The following is a 22,683-nucleotide window of genomic DNA, read 5'->3' as shown; positions in this document are numbered from 1 at the left end:
TTTTTTTCCTCCTAGAGGACAGTAATGTGTACTTGGCAGCAGAGCTTTTATAAGGAGGCAAATCAAGGGTGGTGGTGGTACCTGTTCCTTGTAAGGATGTGGGGGGCTGCACCTTTGGTGAGGTGCAAGAGGGGCTGAGCTGTGGGAGTGGTGCTGCATTGGCACAGCTGCCCAGAGGGTGGTGGGGTCACCATCCCTGGAGGTGCTCCAGAACCATGGGATGTGGCACTGAGGGATGTGGTCATGAGCATGGTGGGGTGGGCTGGGGTTGAACCTGGGGATCTCAGCAGTCTTTTCCAACCTGAATGATTCAGGGCTGCCCTTGCAGGATGGCAGTTGGACCACATGTGCTCTGCCTGGGGATGATGCTTGTAGGTGCTGGGGACAGGCTGTACTCATTGTGCAGTTTTGGTTTTTGTTTTAATGAGTCACTAAGATATATAAACATATCTCTGACCTAATGAGTTCAGTTAGCACCTACACCTCATAAATCATAGCAGTGTCCTGCCAGCTGCGGCTTAATAAGGCTCCTGACTGCGTGGGAAATGCTATGACACTGCAAAGTGATATCTGATCCCTGAAGTGAACAGACTGAGCTCTTTAAAAACCTCCACTGCTGTAAGAAATGCAAAGTTCTGAGCAGAGCAGCCTCAGGGCTACGAGGAGCTCAGCATTCAGAGACAGAGGTCCAGGTAAGAGCACTTCCCTTATATGAAATCTTTCTGTGCAACCCATCTGTTTTTCTTTGCCTTGTGAAAACGTGTGGATGTGTTTGAATTAACCACCACTGGAAGCTGAAAAGAAAATCTTCCTCCACTTGGACTCACGCTCAGTGCTTTGGATGCTGTAATCCATCAGTGGTGAGCTATGTCTGCTGTCTTCCCAGCTCTGAAGCCAGCTCTCATCACCATAGCACCTTTTTGCTGAACTATGAGACCTTTCAGAGGCAGAGGCTGATGCCTACATCCCATGGTAGGGTTGGTAAGGATACAAGCCCACGTCCTATTTGGTATCCTACAAGCTAATTCCAGTCATTTCTTCTGGCAGGAGCTTGTTCTCTCTTGTTTCAGAGTAAAACAGAAACATGACCAGCACTGTTTACAGGCGTGTGGAGCACTTGGGAGGGTTTGGTGTTTGTTTGAGTTGAAAATTAGCTGGTGAAACTGTTGTGTATTTTTGACTGCTGCCATGTGTTCCCAGTTAGAATTTCTGCTTAATTCAAGCTCCCTCCCTCTTGTCCTCCAGCGCGCCTTGATCCTCTTCTCTGTGTTCTGTGGGATGGAGTCGGGGTTGGCTTGGATTTCCCAAGCTCAGACCCCAGTTATGGGCAGTGGCTGGGGGTGAGGAGTGGGCATGGCCAAGGGCTGCCCCAGGGCTGCCATCAGAAAGGGGGATGTGGGCTGCAGCCTAAACAGCTGTGGGCTGTGCTGTGTGCTCTGTGCTTTGCTCTGTGCATCTCTACTTCTAGCTAATCTGTTCCTATGCTTGTACCTGTATGGAAATGTGAAAGAGATATGTGTAAGTCTCCCCAGTGGTAATGCTGGAAACAGCAACAGATACAAAGAGCACAATAGCACTGTTTGGTAGAGCATGTTCTCAGCTACAAACCACTCCTTATTAACTTAATATCTTAATAACTTTAATAGCCACTGCTATTAGTTAGGTGTTTTTGTCAGTGATGAACAAGAGCTGCACGCTGCACTTATAAGCACTTGCACAAGCAGAGGTCATAGTGCCATAGTCACCGTGCCACTGCTGGAACGTGGCATGCACCTCTCACTGTGCCACATCCACTGGTTGGGTGCCATAAACATTCATCAGGTGCTGAGGAATATCAATGGGTGCTGGTTTTTTTCACGTGGGCAGGTTCATCCTTTGCTGCAATCCCACCAACATCCGCCTCTGACATTGTGGGCTGATGTCACAAAACAGGAGGCATTACTTTCAGAGCAGCCCGGTTCAGAGGGGCTGAGTGATGTCCGTGTGTTGGAGAAGGGTGTTCTGGTTTGGGGGTTTCTAATGGGAGTGTCTCTACACGGAGGTGCTGTTGAGAGCTGTGTGCTCTCCCCCAGCTCCTTCCCCAGAGCTGTGCCGTGCACAGCCTGGAAAACTGCTGATTGACTTTCATTTGCAGAATGCTATTAGCAAGCCAGAAACTATTTCAAACAAAGCCAAAATCTCAACCATGTGTTGTCATCCCCAGAATTATTACACTCATCAGGAAAGAGGAAAAAAAAACCCAATAATAATAATTCAGAAAAACCCCTCTGGGAAATGATGAATCAGTAAACAAGTAAAAGGCGACTGTCATCTGTGTGCACCCTGCAGAGGGAATTCCGCAGCCCCACCGCAGTGATAGAAGCCTTTCACCACCACGATGCTGCATCAAAGGGCTCCTCCAGCACCGGCGATGGCTCTGCAGCCCATCTCCCTCCTCTCCCTGGTGTTGGCGTGGGGCTGCGTGGCCTCTTCCTCCCCCTGGCATACAGCAGGTAAGCCCACTGGCAGCCACCTGGGCTTGGGATGGTGTTGGACTCTGCGTGGTTTTGTTATGGCAAGGGGTGGGTTTATGAATGGGCAGTTTAGTGAGGTGTTTTCACAAGTGGCTTCAAAGGGAGCAGAAAGTGCCTTGGGTGAACTGTCAGCAGAGTGTTAATGTAAGGCTGGCATTTACAAACACCATGTGGTGCACAGTGATCCCAGCTGTGTGTGTGTGGGGAGGGTAAAACACAGGGTTTATTTATAATGTAAGAAGTGCTACTCAGTGAGCTGTTGGCCTCAGCAGTGGCATCTGAAGCACTAATACGGGCACTGCCCTTCAAACAGTCTCCTTGCACGGTGCTGGGATGCAACCATCCCGTGTGATGGTGGTGGCTGCTGCATTGCACTGCTTTGCTGCCACAGAGGTGATGCTGCAGGGAGAGCCAACAGCAGCCAGCTGAGGGATGGGGTGGCTGTGCAGTGAGATGGCTGCAGGATGGGGTGGCTGTGTGATGGGGTGGCTGTACAGTTGGGAGGCCATGCAATGGGATGGCTGCGGGATGGAATGGCTGCGGGATGGGATGGTTGTGCGGTGGGGTGGTGGTGCACTGGGTTACCTGCAGGACAGGTGTGGCTACGGGGCAGAATGGCTGTGGGATGAGATGGCTATGTGATGGGGTGGCTGTGCAATGAGATGGTTGTTTGATGGGGTGGCTCCAGAGTTGTCCAGCACATCAGGATATGATTCAGCACAGTGCAAATTGTGTCCAGAAGAAAGGAGTTCTGCAGGAAACACTGAGGAGCAGCTTTCATTCAAAGCTGGATGACACAGTCCTATGTCCTGCATGGAGAATGTGAGTGAGACCTGTGCCTTCTGGAATAGAGTCATATTGAATCATTCAGGGTGGAAAAGATTGCTAAGATCATCTAGACAAGATCATCTAAGAATGTAATAATGAGAAGCTCCGCAAGAGGCAGCGCTGATGTTTAATAAGGAGTTGAGTTCTGGAATGCAACGTCCAGAAAGCAACGTCCCAAAACAAAGCTTTTTCATTCTGTCTGAACTTTAATTATTATCAAAATTTCTTTTGGAAAAATTACTTGTTATTGTTTCAAAAAGGCGTGGCTGAGCAGAAAAAGATCAGGATGGAAACAAATTTTAGAATGTTATTGTTTCTGGACAGACAGAAATTCCGCTTCGAACCAATCCAGGGCTCTCTTGGAAGTTATGTCTGGATTCCCAAACAAAGGCAAGTTGCTCTGTTTGCACGGCAGTGAGACAACCTCTGCCCATGCAGGAGAAGGCTCCCAGCCCTGCCCACTACAAGGGCCATGTCCCACTGGTCCTGGAGCTGCCACAGTCCCACTGCCACCCTCTGAACTCTCTGTGCTGGGCTTGGAGCTGCTAGGAGGCAAAAACATTGTGCTTGTTATATAAAAATGCATCAAAGCTCATTGTTTTCCTCCAAATCATTAGAATCTATTGTTCCTTACCCCGGCACCTCCCTACATATGTTAATGTGATATTTGACATTGACACCTAACACAACAGCTGGTCTCTCAGACCAAAGCTTCACTGCTGGGAAGTGTGGGAGCTGAAGACTGCAATGGTCATCACTGGGAGGGCTTCCTCAGAAGTAATCAGTGATGTTCCCTGCCAACTTTCTAAAGAGGACACGTGATGGCAATGCTGGATTGACCTGGCCAAAGGAGGACTCCAAAGCACCGTGAAGAAAACACATCATGCCATGCACATGGAAGCACCCAAATGGGTAATACCACCTCCAGACAGCGTATGCACAGAAAAAACCACCTGTTTCACACAGTGACTTTGTCTGAACTGATAAAACAGAATGAGCTCAATGGCTTTCATTGTGTGAACGACGTTCTCCAGGCAGAGCTTTGAGGCAGCGTGTCTTAGTAACCCCAAGCAAATGGAAGACTTGAAAGGTCACAGTGGTACTACAGTATTATTTAGGACGCCTCTAAAGGGATTGACAAAGATACTGTGGCATTCTTATGCCTCTTTGATGCCCATTGGGTTTTGAGTGGGCAGGAAGAGAGGCTGTATGTGTATGGTTGAGGGCAGGTAGTTACACACACAGGACTGGATCTGAACCAGCTATGTTCCCCTTCACACCCACAGCAGTCTTGATTTCATCATGTTTATTGTTTTTTTTTGTTTGTTTGTTTTTGATGTTGTTGTTATTTTGAACCAACATCCCTTTTACACCCTGCTTTGTTCCCCAATGCAGTTGCTCCCCCCCTAGACCTTCAGATCACTGATCCTGGGCTTTTAGGTTCTCTCGATATAGAGTGGAAACCTCCACCCAACGTACAGACCTCCAATGAATGCACAGTGAAATACAAGTGTGAATACCGTAACACTGGCGACAGAGAATGGAAGGTGAGAGAACGCACAGCTTTATCCTCCTAGATTGCTGTTGCTCCTTTATTTCTTGCACAGTTTATATATGCATTTAAAGCACCAGCAGGACTGGTAAAGCAGCACTTCCAAGTGCCATTCCACACGATCAGTTCCTGGAAGTGTTTGCCAAAGAGGAGCGTGCTCTGCAATTCCTCAGCAGCAACAGTCAGAGTTGGAAAAGGGCTGTTTCTGTCGCAAGTGTGCTGCTTGCTGCAAAAATAATCCACTGATATCAGTGTCATCCCTTGTCATAAAAGGCGCTGCACGTTTTAGAAAGTCTTTGTTTATAAGGTCTTGAACTCAGGCAGTGTCACATCATTAAGGATGTAGCATGGTAAATAAATACAAGATTAAGTTCCATTAATTATCCTAATGGTTAAACATTTGCTATATTCAGAAGAGTGTTATTAATCACTGTTTCCTTCTGTGTTTTAGATAAGTTTGACTCCAGCTCAGCTCTGTGATAAGATAGTCAGCCTTAGCTTGTAGATGTGTAGATGTAAATAGATGTGGGTTTGCCAGAATTCTGTGGGAGCCTTTGGGAGAGGAAAGCTGCCAGAGGGGTTGGAGGGAAGAGGAGAAACCCTCCGTGTGGTTGGTGCAAGGTACTGGGGAGCACCGAGAGATATGACAGGGATATGTGCAGATTCCTGCCTTGTGTTTGTAACTGCTGTTTAATAATGAAAAAAAAGAAAAAGAGAATGTAGGTTAAAAAAAAAAAAAGTCAGAATTCTCCAGGTCATAATCAAAGTGTCTGCAAGGCAGAGCCAAAAGGGAGGAAATAGCACATCTTGTACCTTGTAAAAATGCTGGATAAGGTTATGAAGAAACATTGACTTTAAAAAACAACCCGTGGGACTATCGAGGAATCCATCATCAACAATGTCTAGCAGAAGGATGTGGCTCAGCAGGGCTCTGACACTCTGAGACTGCTGACCAAAACCTGAGTGTGGGCTGCAGTACCTCTTGCAGCAAACACGTTGACTCTGCAGCCCATCATTTCTGTCCTGGTTGGGTCTGTGCAACCCCTTCTCCCTCTTCATTTGCTGCAACTTCACCCAGCTTACTTTTGTCCTGTGTAAAAGAAGGGAGATGGAGCCTTCTCCCAGCCTTCATCCCCAGTCTGGGCTTCCTTTTTCTGGGGTGGAAGGGAGGATTCACAGGGAGGATGGGCAGCCCAAGCAGAAGCACTGGGCTGTACAAGTGCTGGAATAGCACTGGGCAGGAGAAGCAAGATAGAAATGGAAAGGAAGATGAAAGCACCCAGGTGAGCCTACCAGCAGCCATGGTGCAATGGTGGCTAACTCTTCAGCTCAGCAACAAGAGGTGCTTATAAAATCTGTCTTTCAACCAGGTTATTTTTACTAGGAAACTAAAACTCAGAGTTGGATTTGACCTCAGCAGGACTGCTGAAGTGAAGGTCCAGACCCTGCTCAAAGGATGGTGTACCAACGACGTGGAGGTTCAGAGTGAATGGGTTTATGCCACCTTTCGGGTCCCACTGCAAGGTTAGGAGCAGCCTTCCTACTTTTTGACCCCACCACCTCCCGTGATCTTTTTTTTTTTTGTCTTGACTGAGGCACACTATTGTTCAAAGCTGTACAATGATATTTCTGGCTGACACTTGGCTACACAGTCATTATTTTCTTCTCGTTTGGCAGGGAAACTGGAAACTGAGGTTCAGAATTTTCATTGCGTCTATCATGACTGGGAATACCTCAGGTGCACATGGCAACCAGGTCTCCTTGCTCCTCGTGGTGTAAATTATAGACTATACTATTGGTATGTATCAGCGAAATAGAATAATATCCAGTCAGCAATTGAGCGAACCACTCTTGGAATCACTCAGCATACTTCAATGCCATGGAAAATGCCATGGGAGTAGTAATAATGCATGTTTCTCAGTTATTTCTATTGTTTTTTAACTTTTTTTTTCTTTCCTGCAAGAAAAACAAAGCCAGAACTATGTGTTTTGCAATATAACTTGTGCTTCATTTCCTGGGATGTTACGGTGAGAATGATGGGCCATTGGGTTTTGTGACTTTGGGCTATTTGTAGAGAAAAGCATAGCTGCAGCTATTTAAAAATAGTTTCTGTGCGGCTCTTGGAAATATTCTTCAAAGCAGAAACACCAAATTTACAAACTACTTGGAGAAAACCATGGAAAATTTCACTGTTTGTTGCTGAAAACAAACCAACCCCAATTCCACAAAAATAAAAATCAAAATCAACAAACCTGCTGTTATTTAACTGCCTGTAACCAAAGCAGGCATTTGGATCTTAGTCCTGTTTTATAATGAGGATGGGTGGAAACACAGCTTTGCTGTCCTTTGATCCCTGGGAGTTAATTTTCATAGTACTACCATATGATTTCTTTCCCCACGTAATGACGTGCTTTGCAGAGAGACTTTCATTAGGAGCAGAGTACAGAGGCCAGACCCAGCTCTGCCTCAATGGCACCAACCCAACAAGAGTCACGTAAGGCAATGGGAAGCCCCACGTGGCATTAGCAGCATGGGGACTGCATTGGGGAGTAACCTCCAGAGCCAGGAGGTGGTTTGGGTTGCTTTTGCACAATCACTACTGATCCCTCGGGTTTCCATTACAATTAGCTGTTTTTTCCCCTCCTCCCCACACTTTTCCCATAGCAGGAAGGATGCACAACGCTGTGCTTTGGTGGGTAGGGCAGGCAGGACAAAAGGGATGCTCATGGTTTAAGTCCATTTGCTCCTATCTAATTGTCCTTAAAAAAAAAGAAAAAATTAGAAAAAGGCTTTAACCCAAACTAACTTCTATTGCTTTGATTGCCTTTTTTTATGTTTTCCTGCTAGGTATGAGGGTCTGGAGCACGCAGTGCAGTGCGACAACTATATCCAGGATCATGGTATAAACATGGGCTGCATGCTGCAAAACCTGAGCCAGGCAGAATACAAAGACCTGAGCATCTGTGTCAATGGGTCAGTGGCAGCCACCTCACTGAGGCCTCTGTATGCCACCCTGCGCCTTCACAACCTGGGTAAGGCTGGTGGGAGGGCAGCAGAGCTTGGGGGACCTGCGTGGCCACTGAAGGCCCATGGCTTGCATGAGGGGCTCAAACTAACGTGTGCTCTTGCAAATGGAGAAGGGGACGTGCATTGCTGGACTTGATTCTCCAGCAGTGTTTTCAGGAGGTGATGCTGCTCAGTGCTCAGGTCACTAGGTGCTGCTGAGTGCCTTGCTTGGCATTGGATGACTCCACATCAGTGAGCTGCTGGGCAGAGAGCAGAGCAATTATGGGTTTTTTAGTCCCAGCAGCACAAGTGCAGATGTGGCTTGATTTCCTCCTGCTGAAATTGAAGCCACTGCTCTGCTCCTGCAAGCACAGGAGAGCTCTGCAGGCATTGCTGCTGAAAGCAAGCCAGGGGCAGGGGAGAGTCAGGTGCAAGGTGCAGTGTTGCCAGAGCCATGGGAACAAAAAGCAAAGATGGGTTTCAAGCCCCCCACACCCTGCTACAAATGGGGAAACAAAGCAAAATGCAGCTAAAGACACAATCTGATACACATGCTAGCTCTTTGCTATGGGCATTTCCTGTGCTGATGCATTCCATTGAATCATTTGAGTTGGAATGGACCCTTAATGGCCATCTGGTCCAACTCCTGCACTGAACAGGAACAGCCACAGCTCCATTAGGTGTTTGGAGCAACATTTACCCACGTGTAACTGTCAGGGGATAAATGGGTTATTCTCCTGGGTTAATTAGCAGGATTTCTGGATTCAATTAGGGATGTCGTGTTCTCCTATATGGCTTTGGGTACATGGCATGAAGGATGCAGTGTCAGGACAACACAACAGCAATGATGCACTGCAGGGGTCCAGGCTGCCCTGTGAGAACAGCGTGCCAAACACATCATTTGGCCATCAGCCCTGTCTACGCATCCAGATAAAAACAACCAACCCAGCCTCCAAGTGCAGCCTTTGCTCCTGTAGCATCGTGACAGTCCAAAACCCCATCAAACCCCACCAGTGAGAGCATGGGACAAAACCTGGTGGTGATTACCCAAACCCATTCTCACCAGGTTGGTGGCACCTCCTGACTTCCTCTTCTCTTTCCTCCCCTAGCCAAGCCCTCGCCCCCCCAGCAGCTGGTGGTCTCCATGTCTGCAGCTGAGGAGCTCCGCGTGACATGGAGCCCACCTGGTGGCCAAACACCCCCCCAGTGCCTGGAGTACGAGGTGCAGCTGGCAGAGGAGCAGAGGGAGGCCAAGGCTGCCTGGGCGGTAGGGAGCACACAGGGCTGCAAGCAGCCTGCTGCGGGGTGGGGAGGTGGGGTCTGTGTGTATATATGGCCTCTACAGAATGTGGTTTGGTTTGGTGTGTTTCCTTGAATCTGGTAGCACAACATGATCCAGTGAAAGGGTGAACGCTCAGCGCTCCAGAGAAGCGACCTGGGACACAGCATATGTTGATGCATAGGGCTTTTTCCTTCTGTGTTATTCAGTTATGGTTTTAATAGCAAGAATCATTCAGTTGTAGGGGATGGTTGGAGGACATGCTCTTTAAGTGTCGCATTCTACATATGAATCTCCATAGCTAGCTTCACAAATGATCAGACACAAACAGTGACCGTACACAGAGGGGCCCCATGAGTGTCTGTGCTTTCAGGAGGCTCAGCTCCATAATAACTACCAATACTGGATGGTCCAAAGCTATCAAGAAACCTTTCAAAACTGCCAAAACGTAACCCAAGGATTTGCAAAGCTTGTTCAGCAGCTTCAGGCCATGCCAGATGGCTGCTCAGAACTCCTCACTGCTCTCCGTTTTCTTTTTCAGTCCATGTCCACCCAAATGGAAACTGTTTTCACCATCTCCAGAGCAAATCAGAGCCGTGTTTCTTGTGTCCGTGTCAGAGGGAGAACAAACAGTTTCTGTGCTGATGAAGGCTTCTGGAGTGAATGGACACAGGAGTGCTTCTCTGGTAGGGAACCAACAGCTGTCAGTTTTTGTCTGTAGTGAAAAAATTAATATACTTAGGGTAAGAGATCACTTGAAGGCATGGGGCCCAAGATTTTAAAAAGCAACACAACCTGTTCTGCAAGATAGGAACTTCTTATTTGTTATTATTTCTCTCTGCAGTAACCAGAAAAGAAGTCAAGCAGCTATTTATCCTCATTCCAGTCATCCTGGGGTTGTCAAGTAGCCTCTTAATATTTACGTTGATTGGCCAGTGCAAGAAAAGGTAAGTGCTAGAGCGGCCTGTCCATGCAGTGTGCTCTTAGGTCTCAGCCTATGGGTATAAATAAAACAATATACAAGATTACTAGGAGACAAGCACATATCAACAGATGAGCTATAATCAGATACTAAACAACATTTTATGTTGAGGAAACAGCTTTACAAGTGTGACCATTTCTGCCTCCCAACAAGCCATAAATGTAGTATGAGAAACCAGACTGCTATTAAATGCAGAAGTTACACGTAAAGCAGCAGAAATAATGCCATTATTTTGCCCCAAAGTGTAGACGCTAGTGATAAACCTGTGGCAAGCAAATGCTTCCTGCATTGGCACTGTGATGAGGCAATGTGTGATGGGGATGCCATCGTCCACGTTGGTGCTGGCAGTGACCTTCTGTTCCCATTGCAGATCCCCAGCAGGAAAACCATTGCACACGTTGGTGGGATGCTAAGTGCACCCATGGCTGCTGTGTTTGATGGGCTGCTCTCACATCATCCCAAGGACAGCCAAGAAGCCTGGAGCTTTGTAGGCCAGCGTGGGTCTCCCCTGTGCTGTGTGAGGCTGGCAGTCACAATGCAATCCTCAACAGGCCCAGGAGAACACGGGAGGAGCTGTAAACTGACTGGAGCAAACTGTTTCTAATAACAAGGCAAAGCAGAAAAAGGAGGCATGGAAATTGTGATGAATAAAGATAAATAGAACCCGCAGAGCAACATGTTATTTGTTTAGTAATTTATTTTAAGGACTCCAGGAAGCTGTATAGCAGGGCATACACTGAAGCTTGGTACCCAAACGCTGGGTACCAAGGCCTGCATGCATCTCCTCACCAGTCCTTTCTTCCCTTTGCTGCTGTGCCTGAGCTAATTGCAATTGTTTCATTAACTGTTATGCCTCAGCTGCTGCAAAGCTGAAGTGGAGAGAGAGCATGAGAGAAACTTTAGCTACAGCACTCCCAACCACTGCAAGGGATGTGGTTACGAGGAGAAGTGGAAGGTTATTCTTGCAAAGACAGCAAGGGAACTCCTCTAAGAAGTGGGTACAGCTCCTGCCATTCAATGGAGCGCCCTGGATGGCTCCCAGCACTGTGCACCCAGCTGATAAAATTGCTGATTGACATTTAAGGATGCCTCCCCATGAGAATGATTAAAAAGTAAATCCAAGACAGCTGGGTAGAATCCCAACCGAGATGCTGCCCTCCAAGCCTGGTTCTATTCTTACTTATTTTTATTTCCTTTTATAAGAAAAGGGAACAAACTCAAACCCCTAGTTTAGTTATGTTTCATTTCATCTGAACAACCCAGAAACCCCAACCTCTTGCAGGAGTGTTTATTCAAGATGGGAATTTCTTGTGAACAGAGGAAGCTCAGAGGGAAAATCAAGTTTGCATCAATCAGCCCTATAAAGAGATGGGTGAATCCAACCAGCCACAACACAACACAGTGAGTGCTGCCTTACACATCCAAGTGCAAAATTATTCAATCCTATCAGCTGCTTCCACTGCTATATGGGCACCAACCCAGTGTTATTTGGGGATGTATCAAGGAAGGAAGGCACTAGAAAAAGAACCAACTGGTCTATGGACAGATTGGGGCAGAAAGGAAGCTTCTCAACTGCTGGTATTTAGGCGAGATGCAACTCTACCTTTCACTGCCTCTGGGTGATGGAAGGGAGCAGCTCTTTGTTATTGCCCTGTGCAGAGTCCCCTTCCTTCCACTTCTGGTCTCCAGGCAGGATTTGATAGAACAAGAGAAACAGCCCTGCATCACACAGCTCAGATGTTTTGCTTTGCTTGCTCCTGAGGTCAAACTTGGGGTGTCCATTGGGCATCAGAGCAGGGCACACCTGGATTTCCACCTTTAAGCCCAAGATGAGCAGAGATGCTCAGTCACGCTCATTCTGAGGTCTGCGTGGTAACTGCAGGAGCCACAAGACTTGGGCACATCCAGATAGGTGCTATCCAGGCTCTGGTTTTTCCAAACTGCCCTCAGAGCAACAGTTATTCCTTTTGTAACGGCTAAAACCAGAAAGCACGGAAGAAAACTGTTGGAAAGAATCCCATTGAGGTTTCTTTGTTAATAGAAATACCTCTCAGTCGGTCTCTGATATCTTGCCAGGCCTTTAAACTGTTTAAACACTGATGCATTGTGAAAGCCATCTGTGTGAAGGAGAGGTAAGAAATGAGGCCGGCGCAGATGGAACCTCACTTGCTTTACCCCACAGGAATGCCATGCCCAAGCATTTGGCCATCCACACGTGGGTCTGCAGCTCATGCTCCCCTGGAACCTCTTGCTGCTACTGCATCCCATCCTGTGTGCTGATGCAGTTTGCTCTGCTCCATTACTGTGGCTAGTGGCAGCAGGCACAGCAGAGACCTCAGCAGAGCAAAGAGCCTTCTGCAGACTGAAAACTCAGAACAGGAGAGAAACAAATGAGAACAAGCACAGGCAGAGATTGGAGGAGGAATGGATGCCATATTCCCCGACTAAAACTCAACCCCAAAAGATCAGAGCTATTTCTGTCACCACAAAATATAAAAGTTAGATGGAAGCCTGCCTAGAAACCTGCCTAGTAACAAAGGGATACATTAAGTGCATTCTCTTAGAGTACCTGTATGTTGTTGCTCGACGGGAGCGTTTTGATTGTGGACACTGGGCTTGGTCCTTCCCAGTCCTTCATTTGATAAGGTCCATAATTAACATTTATAGCAAGTCTACTTCAAAAATCCCTCCTCCACTGTGCTCTTCCTGTTCCCTCCCGTGTCTGGGTTCCCCTGTGCTTGGCCAAGCATGTCTTTGCCAAACACACACTGAGAGCTCCTTTAAATGCCCTCAAGTTTAGGGATTTCTTTCTGCCTTTGACTGATGAAGTCTTAGAGCTGTTTGTTAGGGAATGAAAAGCAACCTTTCCTACAGAATATTTTCCCCAGTGGATGTCAATACTTGTCTAACTTGAAAGCACAACCCTGCATGTGCTGCAGGGAAATGCAGGATCCATTTGCATCTGTCATATTCTAGCAACAGCTTGTGGGAAACAAAGCAGGGAAGGTGGCTATTGAGGTCACTGCAGTATCTGGGCATACAACATTGCCCTCCTCTCACTGAGGTCTATATCTAAACACCAACAAGAGAAAATTTAGGGTTGGTTTTAATTGTTTTTGTCGTTGCTTGTTTTAAAATATACATCATAAATCAGACTGTGGTATTACACTGCTAATTATCTCAGTTCCAGAAGGAGCTCATCTGCGTCCTTCTCAGTCTACATCCATTTCTTCTTCCAGTTCTTCTCCTGCAATTTCCATCAGTTACATCTCGATGTCATCATCTTCATTGACAAGCGCTTCCCTCAGCTCTGTGCAGCTCAGCTGCTGTGCCTCATCTGCTTCTCGTGAAGAATGGGATGTTGAGTTTGAGTCCTCAGACTGTGCCACAGAGTCTTCTTGGCTTCCTGGAAGCAGTTCCAGACTTGGGAGAACAAGGAAGAGAACAATCAGTACATGATATTTCCAACTGGAGATACGCTTCCAGCAAACCAGCTCTGAGATCTGTAGTTAACCCCTCCTGCAGCTCACGCTCACAAAGGGATGGTGATTCCGTTAACCCGAGGCTGCCTTTAGAGTGCAAGATACCAGCTGGTACATTTTTCACAGTGGGAATTTATCTGTACAGATAGAGCAGTTTGAGTCTAGAAAACAGGGGCCAGGTTCTGTAGCAGAAACACACTGCCACCCTCATTAGTTTGACTGTACATGTGTCAAGAAGTCATCCTCTGCAAAAACCTGCTTACTAACTGAGTTACTTTTCCCCTTGACATTCTCAGCAGAGATTTTGAGTAAGCAATTTAAATTATTCCAGATGACCTCCTCCTTTGTTGGATTATGCCATGAAACATCTCAAACACCCCATTTTCCCCCTGATATGAAAGAACTTATGTCTACTGGAAAAATGGCACTGATGAAGAACAAGTTGTGGTCATCACCTGCTTGGAAGTTTTATGACTTCAACACTGACCAAGGTGTATTCAGGTGGGACAGAAGCAAGAATCGCCTAGGAAGATACAAGACAGAGTGTATGAAGCACAGGTAAAAAATTCCTAAGTAACTTCTTTTCCCAGAGAAGTTGTGGATGCCCCATCCCTAGAGGCATTCAAGGCCAGGCTGGATGGGTTTCCAAGCAGTTGGATCTCGTGGCTGGCAACCCTGGTCACAGCAGGACAGGTGGAACACTCAGTGATCTTTGAGGACTCCTCCTCCCTTCCCTGGGCACTGCTGAGCCTGAACCCAAATATACAACTATGGTGCTCCTAAAGAAAGCATTCTCTCGAAGGTTACAAGTGACCTTGGGTGTTTTTAACAGCGCAGCATTAATGGACAAAATCCTTCACACCACTGAGCAATCTCAGAATCGTAGAATCACAGAGTATTACACAATCATTGCTCTACATCTAAGCAAAGTAGAAAGTTTCCACAACCTGTGAGACATCTGCTGCCTTCAAAGGAAACAGAAGACCTGTAAAACATTTGAAATCTCTACCTTTTCTTCAAGGGCAATGTAAACCTTCCATATCCACTACTGCTTTTGCCAATGTTCTTACCATAGGTGGTTTCCTAGCTGGGGGCACATCCAGGCCCTCAACAGCAGACAGATGCATCTCTGCTGCCTTCTGTCTCTGCATTCTGGGGAAGGTGGTTTTCCAGTCAATAGGTCTCACAGATACCTTGTGTCCACCTAAAGTAAAAGGAAGAGATTGCTGATACAGTCTTGCTGTGCCTCAAGAGAGATTCACGTTCTCTTATCATTCCCACAGCCCTTCCACGAAATCAAATACATTTGACCAGTGGAATTACATTGCCATGTCCAGGATTCTCAGCAATGTTTTCCACACAGTTATCTCTATCTACCAACAACTCATAAAAAGGAACAAAGAAACCCAATAGCTGCACTCAGTAATAATCCAGGGCAAGGAAAAATTTGACACTTAACAATCCTAAGCGACAGCATTACTTTTCTGAGACAAGTACTCAACTTGTCAACTTGTCAACTTACTGCAACAAGCTCCTTGTGCTCACCCTTAAGTCTTTTCTTGCAAGGCATTTTCTTTGCTTTTCCCTTCCTCTCCTCAGATCTCTTGCGTTTTTGTCCAGCCAGGCCATGGAAGGCAGTTGGGATGTCAACTGCAGAGAACAGTCCCAGGAAAGAACAATCTAAGTAGAAAGACAGTGCATCAAACCCAGATGTTCAGTGTCTGTATCTCTCTCTGGTGCCTTCTCAACCTCTGCCTGGCTCCCCAGACCTTCTGCAAGGCTGCTGTTCACAGGGAGCCACTTGCGTCAGCTTCTGGCAGAAAGAAAACAAGAAATAATAGAAGAGCATCTCTTTGGAGGAAGGTTTCAGCACAGTCAACCACAAGCTCCACATTTTCAAGCACTGTTTCTTGCAGTTGCCTTTCCGCTGCTCAAATGTTGTGCCGTTTCTACAGTCCTGCAATGCATTTACCTCTCTCCAGAAAAAAACCACCACTGTTCTGACAGCCAAACCACAAACTAATATTTCACTTATCATGACTCTTCCCTGCACTCCGCAATGAACGGTTACTTGACATCCTGCACCCGCTCAGAAGTAATATTCATAATTAAGTCTTTCATGCTTCATGCCATCAGGAACTCACCGTTGCTTGGTGGTACGGTCGGTCCGTTCCCACCGCGTTCCTTCAGGTGAAGAAAAGTGCAGTGGGCTTTTTGACAGCCTCCTGGCTGATTCTCCCAAAAGCATGGAACGTCACTGCGCTTTTTCTGAAGAGAGAAAGAAAGGAAGGGTCATGGAAACAGGCACACGAGGTTTGCAAAGAGATGCAGCGCTCCAGGTCATGCCAGAGATAGGACTGTCACAGTGCTGAAACATCATTTATCACTAAAGGAAACATCTGGGAGCAGATTTACAACATAAGCTGTAACCACTCGGCATATTTTGCTTTCTTATCCTTCAGGTAGAGGAGTCAGGCACTCTCAGTTCAGTGGGTTAAACCAATGCACCTGCAAAATGCTACCATTAATTGGAACAAACAGTGCCTTCAAATGCCATGGTTAAGTCATCAGAAACTATTTGGGCAGAGCCTTAGCTCTTTACCATCATTTCTCGCCCCACCCTTCACTACTCCAAGCAGCCAAAACAAACTGTTCTGAAGAAATCCAGGACACAGAAGGCCTGATAGACCATATCCAAGCCCTGCTGGCAGGAGGGCAGTGCCTGCTCTTTCCTACCAGCCTGCTCCAGCAGTTAGGAGTTTGAGCAATGCAGTCTTTTTGCACCTGGGGAAAAAATGCCTTTGGCACATAATGCAAACATCTCTGGCTAAGATATACCTAAGGCATTGAATTCTCTTCCCCTACCTCCTCCCAGTCCCCTCTAGAAATAGAAACCAGTAAGATTTTCACATCAAATGTAACTAGCCTGCAGAAGTGCATTCAGCCCACCTACAGCAATGAAAAGTGGTTTTGTGGACTAAGCTGGAGAGCACATCTTTAAGCAAACACACCAATTCTCATGTGCCTGAACTTGCAGTCCCTGCTGAAACAGCAACCTTCCATCCACATTTGGCAGACTTGTTCACTCCCGAGAGCCGCTTCACAGTGGCAGAAGGGACAGCTGTCTCTCTGCAAGCAAAAGGAAACCACAAAGGAAAATAAGAGTACAGCCTGAAACATGTCCATGCCATTAGCCCAGGTTGTTAGCAGCGAGCGCAGAATCCCACTGATTATGACAGTAACACATCACCAGTAGGTCACCCCCTGTTCCAGCCCTTTCTCTTAAAAGTGAGGAAAAGGAAGAAAATCCAGGCCAAAGAAACCCAACCATACCTTAAAACAGATAGAGTAGAAATAGAAGTAGCAGTCATCTCTTTGCTGATACATGGGGAACTTCTTAGAGTAAGTTTGGGTCCTCTCCAAAGGAATTCCCTGCTCTTGGAAAGAGATGGCTGCAGTCTTGGACTGCTTGGATCCCCAAAATGTCCTCTTGGACAGGAAGCCTACAGAAAGTATCAATAAGGGAAGAATAATGAGTAATAAGCATCTCCCCAGCTTTCTTTTTATGCAATTTAGACTCTCGAGGAGGGCAATGTCTCGGAAGCAGCTGGTTGCAAGAACTGTGCCAACTCTAGATCCAACTTGTGTCTAACTGCCACGACTTCTCACAGCCAGTAGTGTCCTCCATCTCATTAACAATTACATACCTTGAAGCACACATTTTGTCTTCCTGACATGAAAAAGACTCCCTTCATCATCTACTCTTACTGCAGCTGCAATGGATGCACTGGTATGACTCACATGTTTGACAAACCTACAGTTCTGGCTTACCCGGGAACAGCTGCAGCCCTTCTCCCTTCCAGCTAACGTACCAGACCAATGTCTGAGCAACACCCATCAGCCACCACCACTATCACTGCCAAGCAGGACGAGGGCTGACGCAGTGTGTCCACACTTCTGCACAGCACTCACAGCTGTGGCACTCACTGGTGGCAGCCAGGCCCCCAGGCACAGTGCTTGTGATGTCACCAGATAGTCCACGTCCCCAGCTGAGCACCTGGCTCTCTAGTATGACTTCAGTGAGGTCTTGTGTAATGCGTGGGCAGCCTGGTCTAGCATTAGATATGGAAGTTGGCAGCCCTGCCTGCGGCAAGGGGACTGGAGCTTGGTGATCCTCAAGGTCCCTTTCAATCCAAGCCATTCTATGATTCTATGGTTCCATGAATTTTAAAACCATTCTACCTTCTGTTTGCTCATTTTCCAGCCTTATATGTTTTCATTTTTCTGAATACAAAAAGCAAACACTATAACCTGCCAATAAGGCTGTAAGGAGCTACTCATTCCTTCGTGTCCACGGAGGACATGAAAAAGCAGAAGTTGCATCCCACCGCCCCGAGGCATTGCTGCTGAGCGTGCCCAGCCCGTACAGCCGCTACCATCTCCATGGCCACTGGGTGTCAGCATCCCTGCTTGATCGCAGAGGAGAGGGACAGCCTCACTTCCACCAGAATTCAGCACCTATTGCATGAAAATCGAGGTGACAGTGGCTCTCACTGTGAAAGCGATGCATTTTGCTCTCTGTGATGTTAAGTAGAGAAATGCTGTAACATACGAAATATCCCCAATTGGAAGGGATCCATCAAGTTTTTCACCCAGAGGGTGGTGAGGCACTGGAACAGGTTGCCCAAGGAGGCTGTGGATGCCCCATCCCTGCAGGCATTCAAGGCCAGGCTGGATGTGGCTCTGGGCAGCCTGATCTGCTGGTTGGCGACCTGCACACAGCAGGGGGTTGGAACTGGATGAGCATTGTGCTCCTTTGCAACCCAGGCCATTCTATGATTCTATGATGTCCAAGAATCATCAGTAAATGTAAAAAATTCCATGGGCTGTGGTTGGTTTGCAGCTCTCTGCGCAGCGAGGGACATCTGAAAGCACTGCCAGCTCTTTGCGTCTGTATGAGCCAAATTTTCTCAGGAGGATGTGTAGTTCTCATGGCTGAATCATTTGAATTGGAAGGGATCTTTAAAGGCCATCTAATCCAACTCCCCTGCACTGGGCAGGGACACTGACAGCTTGAATCCTTAACACAGTCTCCGTGTTCCCCCTTTCCAATGGCTCTGTTTGAATGAAGGCTCCAAAACACTTCTCCAAAGCCATCAGCGACTTGCATGATTCATTTTCACTAAGGGAAAAAAAAAAAAAAAAAAGAAAGAATAAATATCTTTTGCTTTGTTTTCTTTCAATGCTGGGAAGAACTTCCTTCCGTAACAGAATTAACTTACCTAGATATCTTTAAAAAGGGTGGCAGAGTGTTCTTCACTGGAACTCACACAGTGGCAGAGAAAACACAAATACCAGACACATGATGTTCTTGGGAAAAGATCGGTCTTTCAAGGCTAACATCTGTAAACACAGCAGTCCCTCAGCACCCAGGAATGGCTCAGTGCACTGCAGAGCTGTTTGTCTGCCCGCAGCTGGAAGGAAACACATATAATGCAAACTGAAGATGCTGCACCTGAGCATCCTTTGCAAGGTCTGTCTGCTGTTAGCTGAGCTGGAGAGAGCTCTGTGCCACTGAGAGGTCCCCATCTCTCACATAAAGCCCAGGAGAGGACTCTCCATGCCTTTTATCTGATGGTGTTCCTGCTCTGAACTGCTGACCTGGAAATACGTCCCATCCTTTGAGACTCTTCAATCAATTTGGCTGGGAGCCACCCAGAAATTTTTGTCCATGCTGCCAATTTGTTTAGAAACGTCACTCTGAGAAAACAATCACTTTTCTGCCTTCAAAGTTCAGCTGAGTCCTCTTTTAACAACAGAGAGCTCAAAAGGCCAACCTCACTATTTTGCTGGATCAAAAGCACGGAGCTCCTGGATGCACAGCTGGAAATGCAGCAACAGAGGAAAGCACTGGAAAAAGTCAGATACAGAGCTTGCATTGTCTGACTCCCAGCCCCTAAAGCTGCTCACCAGCACGTCCTGAGCAAGCCAGCCAAAGGCAACCCAATGGGACATTACCTCAACACTGCACCACCCCAGAGGAGACCAAGATTGGGTCGAATAAAACTCAGCATCCACAAAAATGTTCTTATGGGTAAATAAAGCCTTCTTATGTGGCTGAGAGCAGCCAGGCTTGAGCTAACTAAACTGGTTAATTCTGGATGCTTCTGCATGTGCAAAAGAAATATTGCTTCATACTCTTGGAGCGGGGCTCAGGGCTGGGAACATACTGCCTCCACCACCCCCTGACTTCATGATGCTCTCCCTGGGGAGAATGCACTGCCTTGGCACGGCCTCTCCTCCAGGACTTGGAAGGGCCATGGTATAAAAAGAGTTCTTGCTTTGAGATGTTTGTTCCTCCCATGCTTTGGGGTGCATCACCAAGGAGGTGAGAGGTGCAGATGGCTTGTTTGGAGCTGATCAGTGCCAGCTGGCAGGCTGGGGAGAGCAGGCACTGAGCTGTGCCCTCCCACTGCACCCCTGCAGCATAAATTCCTGTCAGAAGGCAAGGGCTGAGCCCTCTGTAGGCTTCTTAGTTCCTGTTCCTGCTCCCTCATTGGAAAGTGCTGTTCCAGACCCAAAATGTTGCAGTTGCTAGAAACCCCCTTCTAATTCCTAATTTATTTCTGGCCCTTTTTACATGCCAATGTTCTTCAGCCCAAATAGCTCCTCTCCTTTCTTAGTCAGAATAAGCACTCCCTGATGTCCTCCTGTAGAGCTTTCTTCCCCCATCTTTAACTGCCAGGAAGAACAAGCCAAGCTCTATACTCAATTAGTGGTAGAAGTGCCACCTCTACCCAGTGCCCATCCTGTGTCCCCTCCCCATGCCTGTCCCCAGGATGGCTGCTCAGGCTCTACACAGTCACAGAATCATAGAATCATTCAGGTTAGGAAAGACCTTTAAGACCCCCGAGTCCAACCCCACCCCACCGTGCCCATCCCCACGTCCCTCAGTGCCACATCCCCACAGCTCTGGAGCACCTCCATGGATGGAGACCCCACCACTCCTTGGGCAGCCCTGTGACACTGCAGCACCGTTCTAATTCCGGTCTAAATTTTTTAAAGCAGAAGTGCCAACTGACTGCAATACAACAGGAAATCATGCTCATTTACTCTCAAGGAGCACAGAACTGACTATGGAGAAGTAGCATTTGTTGACCATGGTTTGCTGCATTACCTGCTTTGTAGCAAGTTGAATGACACATCCCAAATCTTCCCCTCCAAAAAGTCACCAAAGGGCTGTTCCAGCCTCCAGTCAGTAAACAGGAGCTTGATTCAAATCTTCAGTTGCTTTGGTTTACACCCAGCACAGCATCATCCCATTCTGCTGCTTGTTTTTCAGGAGGAGACACTCACAGCAGTGGTGCACACAAAGGTAAAACTGCCTTCACTTTCAGCAATTGCAATCAGGCAGTGGTCTAACAGGTACCAGCCTGCAGATTGCTTTTAATGCTTCAGCAATTGAAATAACTCAAAATGCCACAATTACATCCTATTAAAATTTGATATTTCGGCTGTATTTTAATTAAAAATTAATTTACCTGACTTGTTGTTGAGGTAATTACAATTGGAGCACAGGAAAGCTCAGAACAGTGGATGTAACACATCCATGCTGGATGCTGCTTGATTCATTTCCCCAGTCCCCCACTACTAAAGTGATGCTGGTGTGGTAAAACTGCAGGCATTGCCCCAGCAACCTGCTGGCAAAATTGCATTCACATGCTAATCTGCCCTTAACTTTTTGGGTAACTGTTGGTTAAAGATCTGCTGGTGTGCTTGTTTAATGGACAAACATGCCTTGCTGCATTGATTGTCTGTCTCAGACAGACTTCAAATCACTCACCTGAGGACGTTCCATCTCTGTGTTGTTCTGGGGTTGCAGCATCCCTGCACAGCCAAGAGGGAATGGCACACCTCGTAGGTATTTGTCAGCTTCTGACAGCTCCAGAGCATGAGCTGAAGTGTGGGTAAAAGCCAAAAGCAGGAGGCCTGGGACTCGAAGAAAAATGAAGGAGAGACAAAACAGTCAATAGCAACTTCACAGGCACAAAGAAATGAAAGCATATTTTGTTACAGCAACTTAGAATCAGTGAATCGTTGGAGGTGGAAGGGACCCTTAAAGGCCATCTGGTCCAACTCCCTGCTCTGAGCAGGAACACCCACAGCTCCATCAGTGCTCAGAGCCCATCCAGCCTGACCTTGTGTGACTGCAGCCATCCACCTGTACCCCCAACTTCACCAGTACATTTTCATTACAACGCTCAAAGTCTTGGTGACCTTTGGGAGCTCCTTCCCAGGAAAAAATTCTGACAATTTTCTTTGCCCGGAGAGAAATGGAGACAAAGCCAGGTGCAGTTTTCAGCTCAGCATACCGTGACCCAAGGAGGAAACCTGCCCACGAGACATCTGCATCTTTCTCACATGGTGGATGCCACATTTGGAACACCGAGTTACCATCATTGCCTGCGAGAATACCAAACACTCATTAAAAGCTAAATAATACTTACGCAGAGCCTACTTGTGGTTTCCTTTTCTTCTTCAAAGAACACAAAAGGCAGAACAAACAGAAGACAGCACTGTACCTGAGCCGAGATGTGAGCACTGACCCAGAGCCCACAGAGGGTTATCCTGAGGCACTATTGTGGGCAATGGCTACAATTCAGCATAGCAAAGCTGCTATGAGAGCAAGGTGATGGTGGTTAACTCAACTCTTCAAAGTGAAGCAATTTCTAAAACATCATTTTCAAAAGACATTCGTGGAGGAAGGAAGGAGAAGTGGGGGAAGATCGCTGTTTATCAGCATTATTTTGTTTAGCATGGTAGAAATGTTGGTTATCTGCACTAATTGCTATGGTTGAAACAACCACAGGCTATGCTCTGAGAGGGGGAGGAGAAACAAAGTTCGTTATCTCCATTTCTCGCTGTGATTTTAATTTCGGTCAGACATATTTTTGACCAGGATACGTTTTAATTGGTGAAATAGGAAAGAAAGAGAGGGCATGTCCATTTATTTATTTTCCAATAGACCATAGAAAAAAAAA

The 22,683-nt window shown here is 46.9% G+C and overlaps 1 protein-coding gene across 5 annotated transcripts; it reads left to right on the top strand.

Moving 5' to 3' along the window:
• Window positions 1–302: 302 nt before the first annotated feature.
• On the top strand, window positions 303–18,342 carry LOC100545119 (interleukin-13 receptor subunit alpha-2). 5 transcript variants are annotated; one of them, XM_019618062.2, is made up of 11 exons: window positions 311–692; window positions 2,204–2,492; window positions 4,737–4,888; window positions 6,264–6,417; window positions 6,571–6,691; window positions 7,741–7,925; window positions 9,009–9,166; window positions 9,720–9,864; window positions 10,023–10,125; window positions 11,443–11,561; window positions 13,400–13,489. In XM_019618062.2, the coding sequence occupies exons 2-10, from the start codon at window positions 2,378–2,380 to the stop codon at window positions 11,522–11,524; spliced, it is 1,215 nt and encodes a 404-aa protein (XP_019473607.1). In that variant the 5' UTR covers window positions 311–692; window positions 2,204–2,377; the 3' UTR covers window positions 11,525–11,561; window positions 13,400–13,489. The 5 variants fall into 5 exon arrangements, with proteins under 5 accessions (XP_010713270.1, XP_010713269.1, XP_019473607.1 ...); XM_010714968.3 differs by lacking the exon at window positions 11,443–11,561 and having other exon boundaries at window positions 303–692; window positions 2,329–2,492; window positions 13,400–18,342; XM_010714967.3 differs by lacking the exon at window positions 11,443–11,561 and having other exon boundaries at window positions 303–692; window positions 13,400–18,342.
• Window positions 18,343–22,683: the final 4,341 nt, after the last annotated feature.

The sequence above is a fragment of the Meleagris gallopavo genome, chromosome 9 (genome assembly GCF_000146605.3).
Source record: "Meleagris gallopavo isolate NT-WF06-2002-E0010 breed Aviagen turkey brand Nicholas breeding stock chromosome 9, Turkey_5.1, whole genome shotgun sequence".
Taxonomy (NCBI): domain Eukaryota; kingdom Metazoa; phylum Chordata; class Aves; order Galliformes; family Phasianidae; genus Meleagris; species Meleagris gallopavo.
Note: the sequence above shows the minus strand (reverse complement) of the source record. Positions and strands in the feature narration are given on the sequence as shown.

Coding starts and splice junctions, on each gene's coding strand:
- LOC100545119 (XM_010714968.3), top strand. CDS start 2,378: ATGCTGCATCAAAGGGCTCCTCCAGCACCGGCGATGGCTCTGCAGCCC. Junction 2,493..4,736: donor CTCCCCCTGGCATACAGCAG/GTAAGCCCACTG, acceptor TCCCCAATGCAG/TTGCTCCCCCCCTAGACCTT. Junction 10,126..13,399: donor ATTGGCCAGTGCAAGAAAAG/GTAAGTGCTAGA, acceptor TTCTTCTTCCAG/TTCTTCTCCTGCAATTTCCA.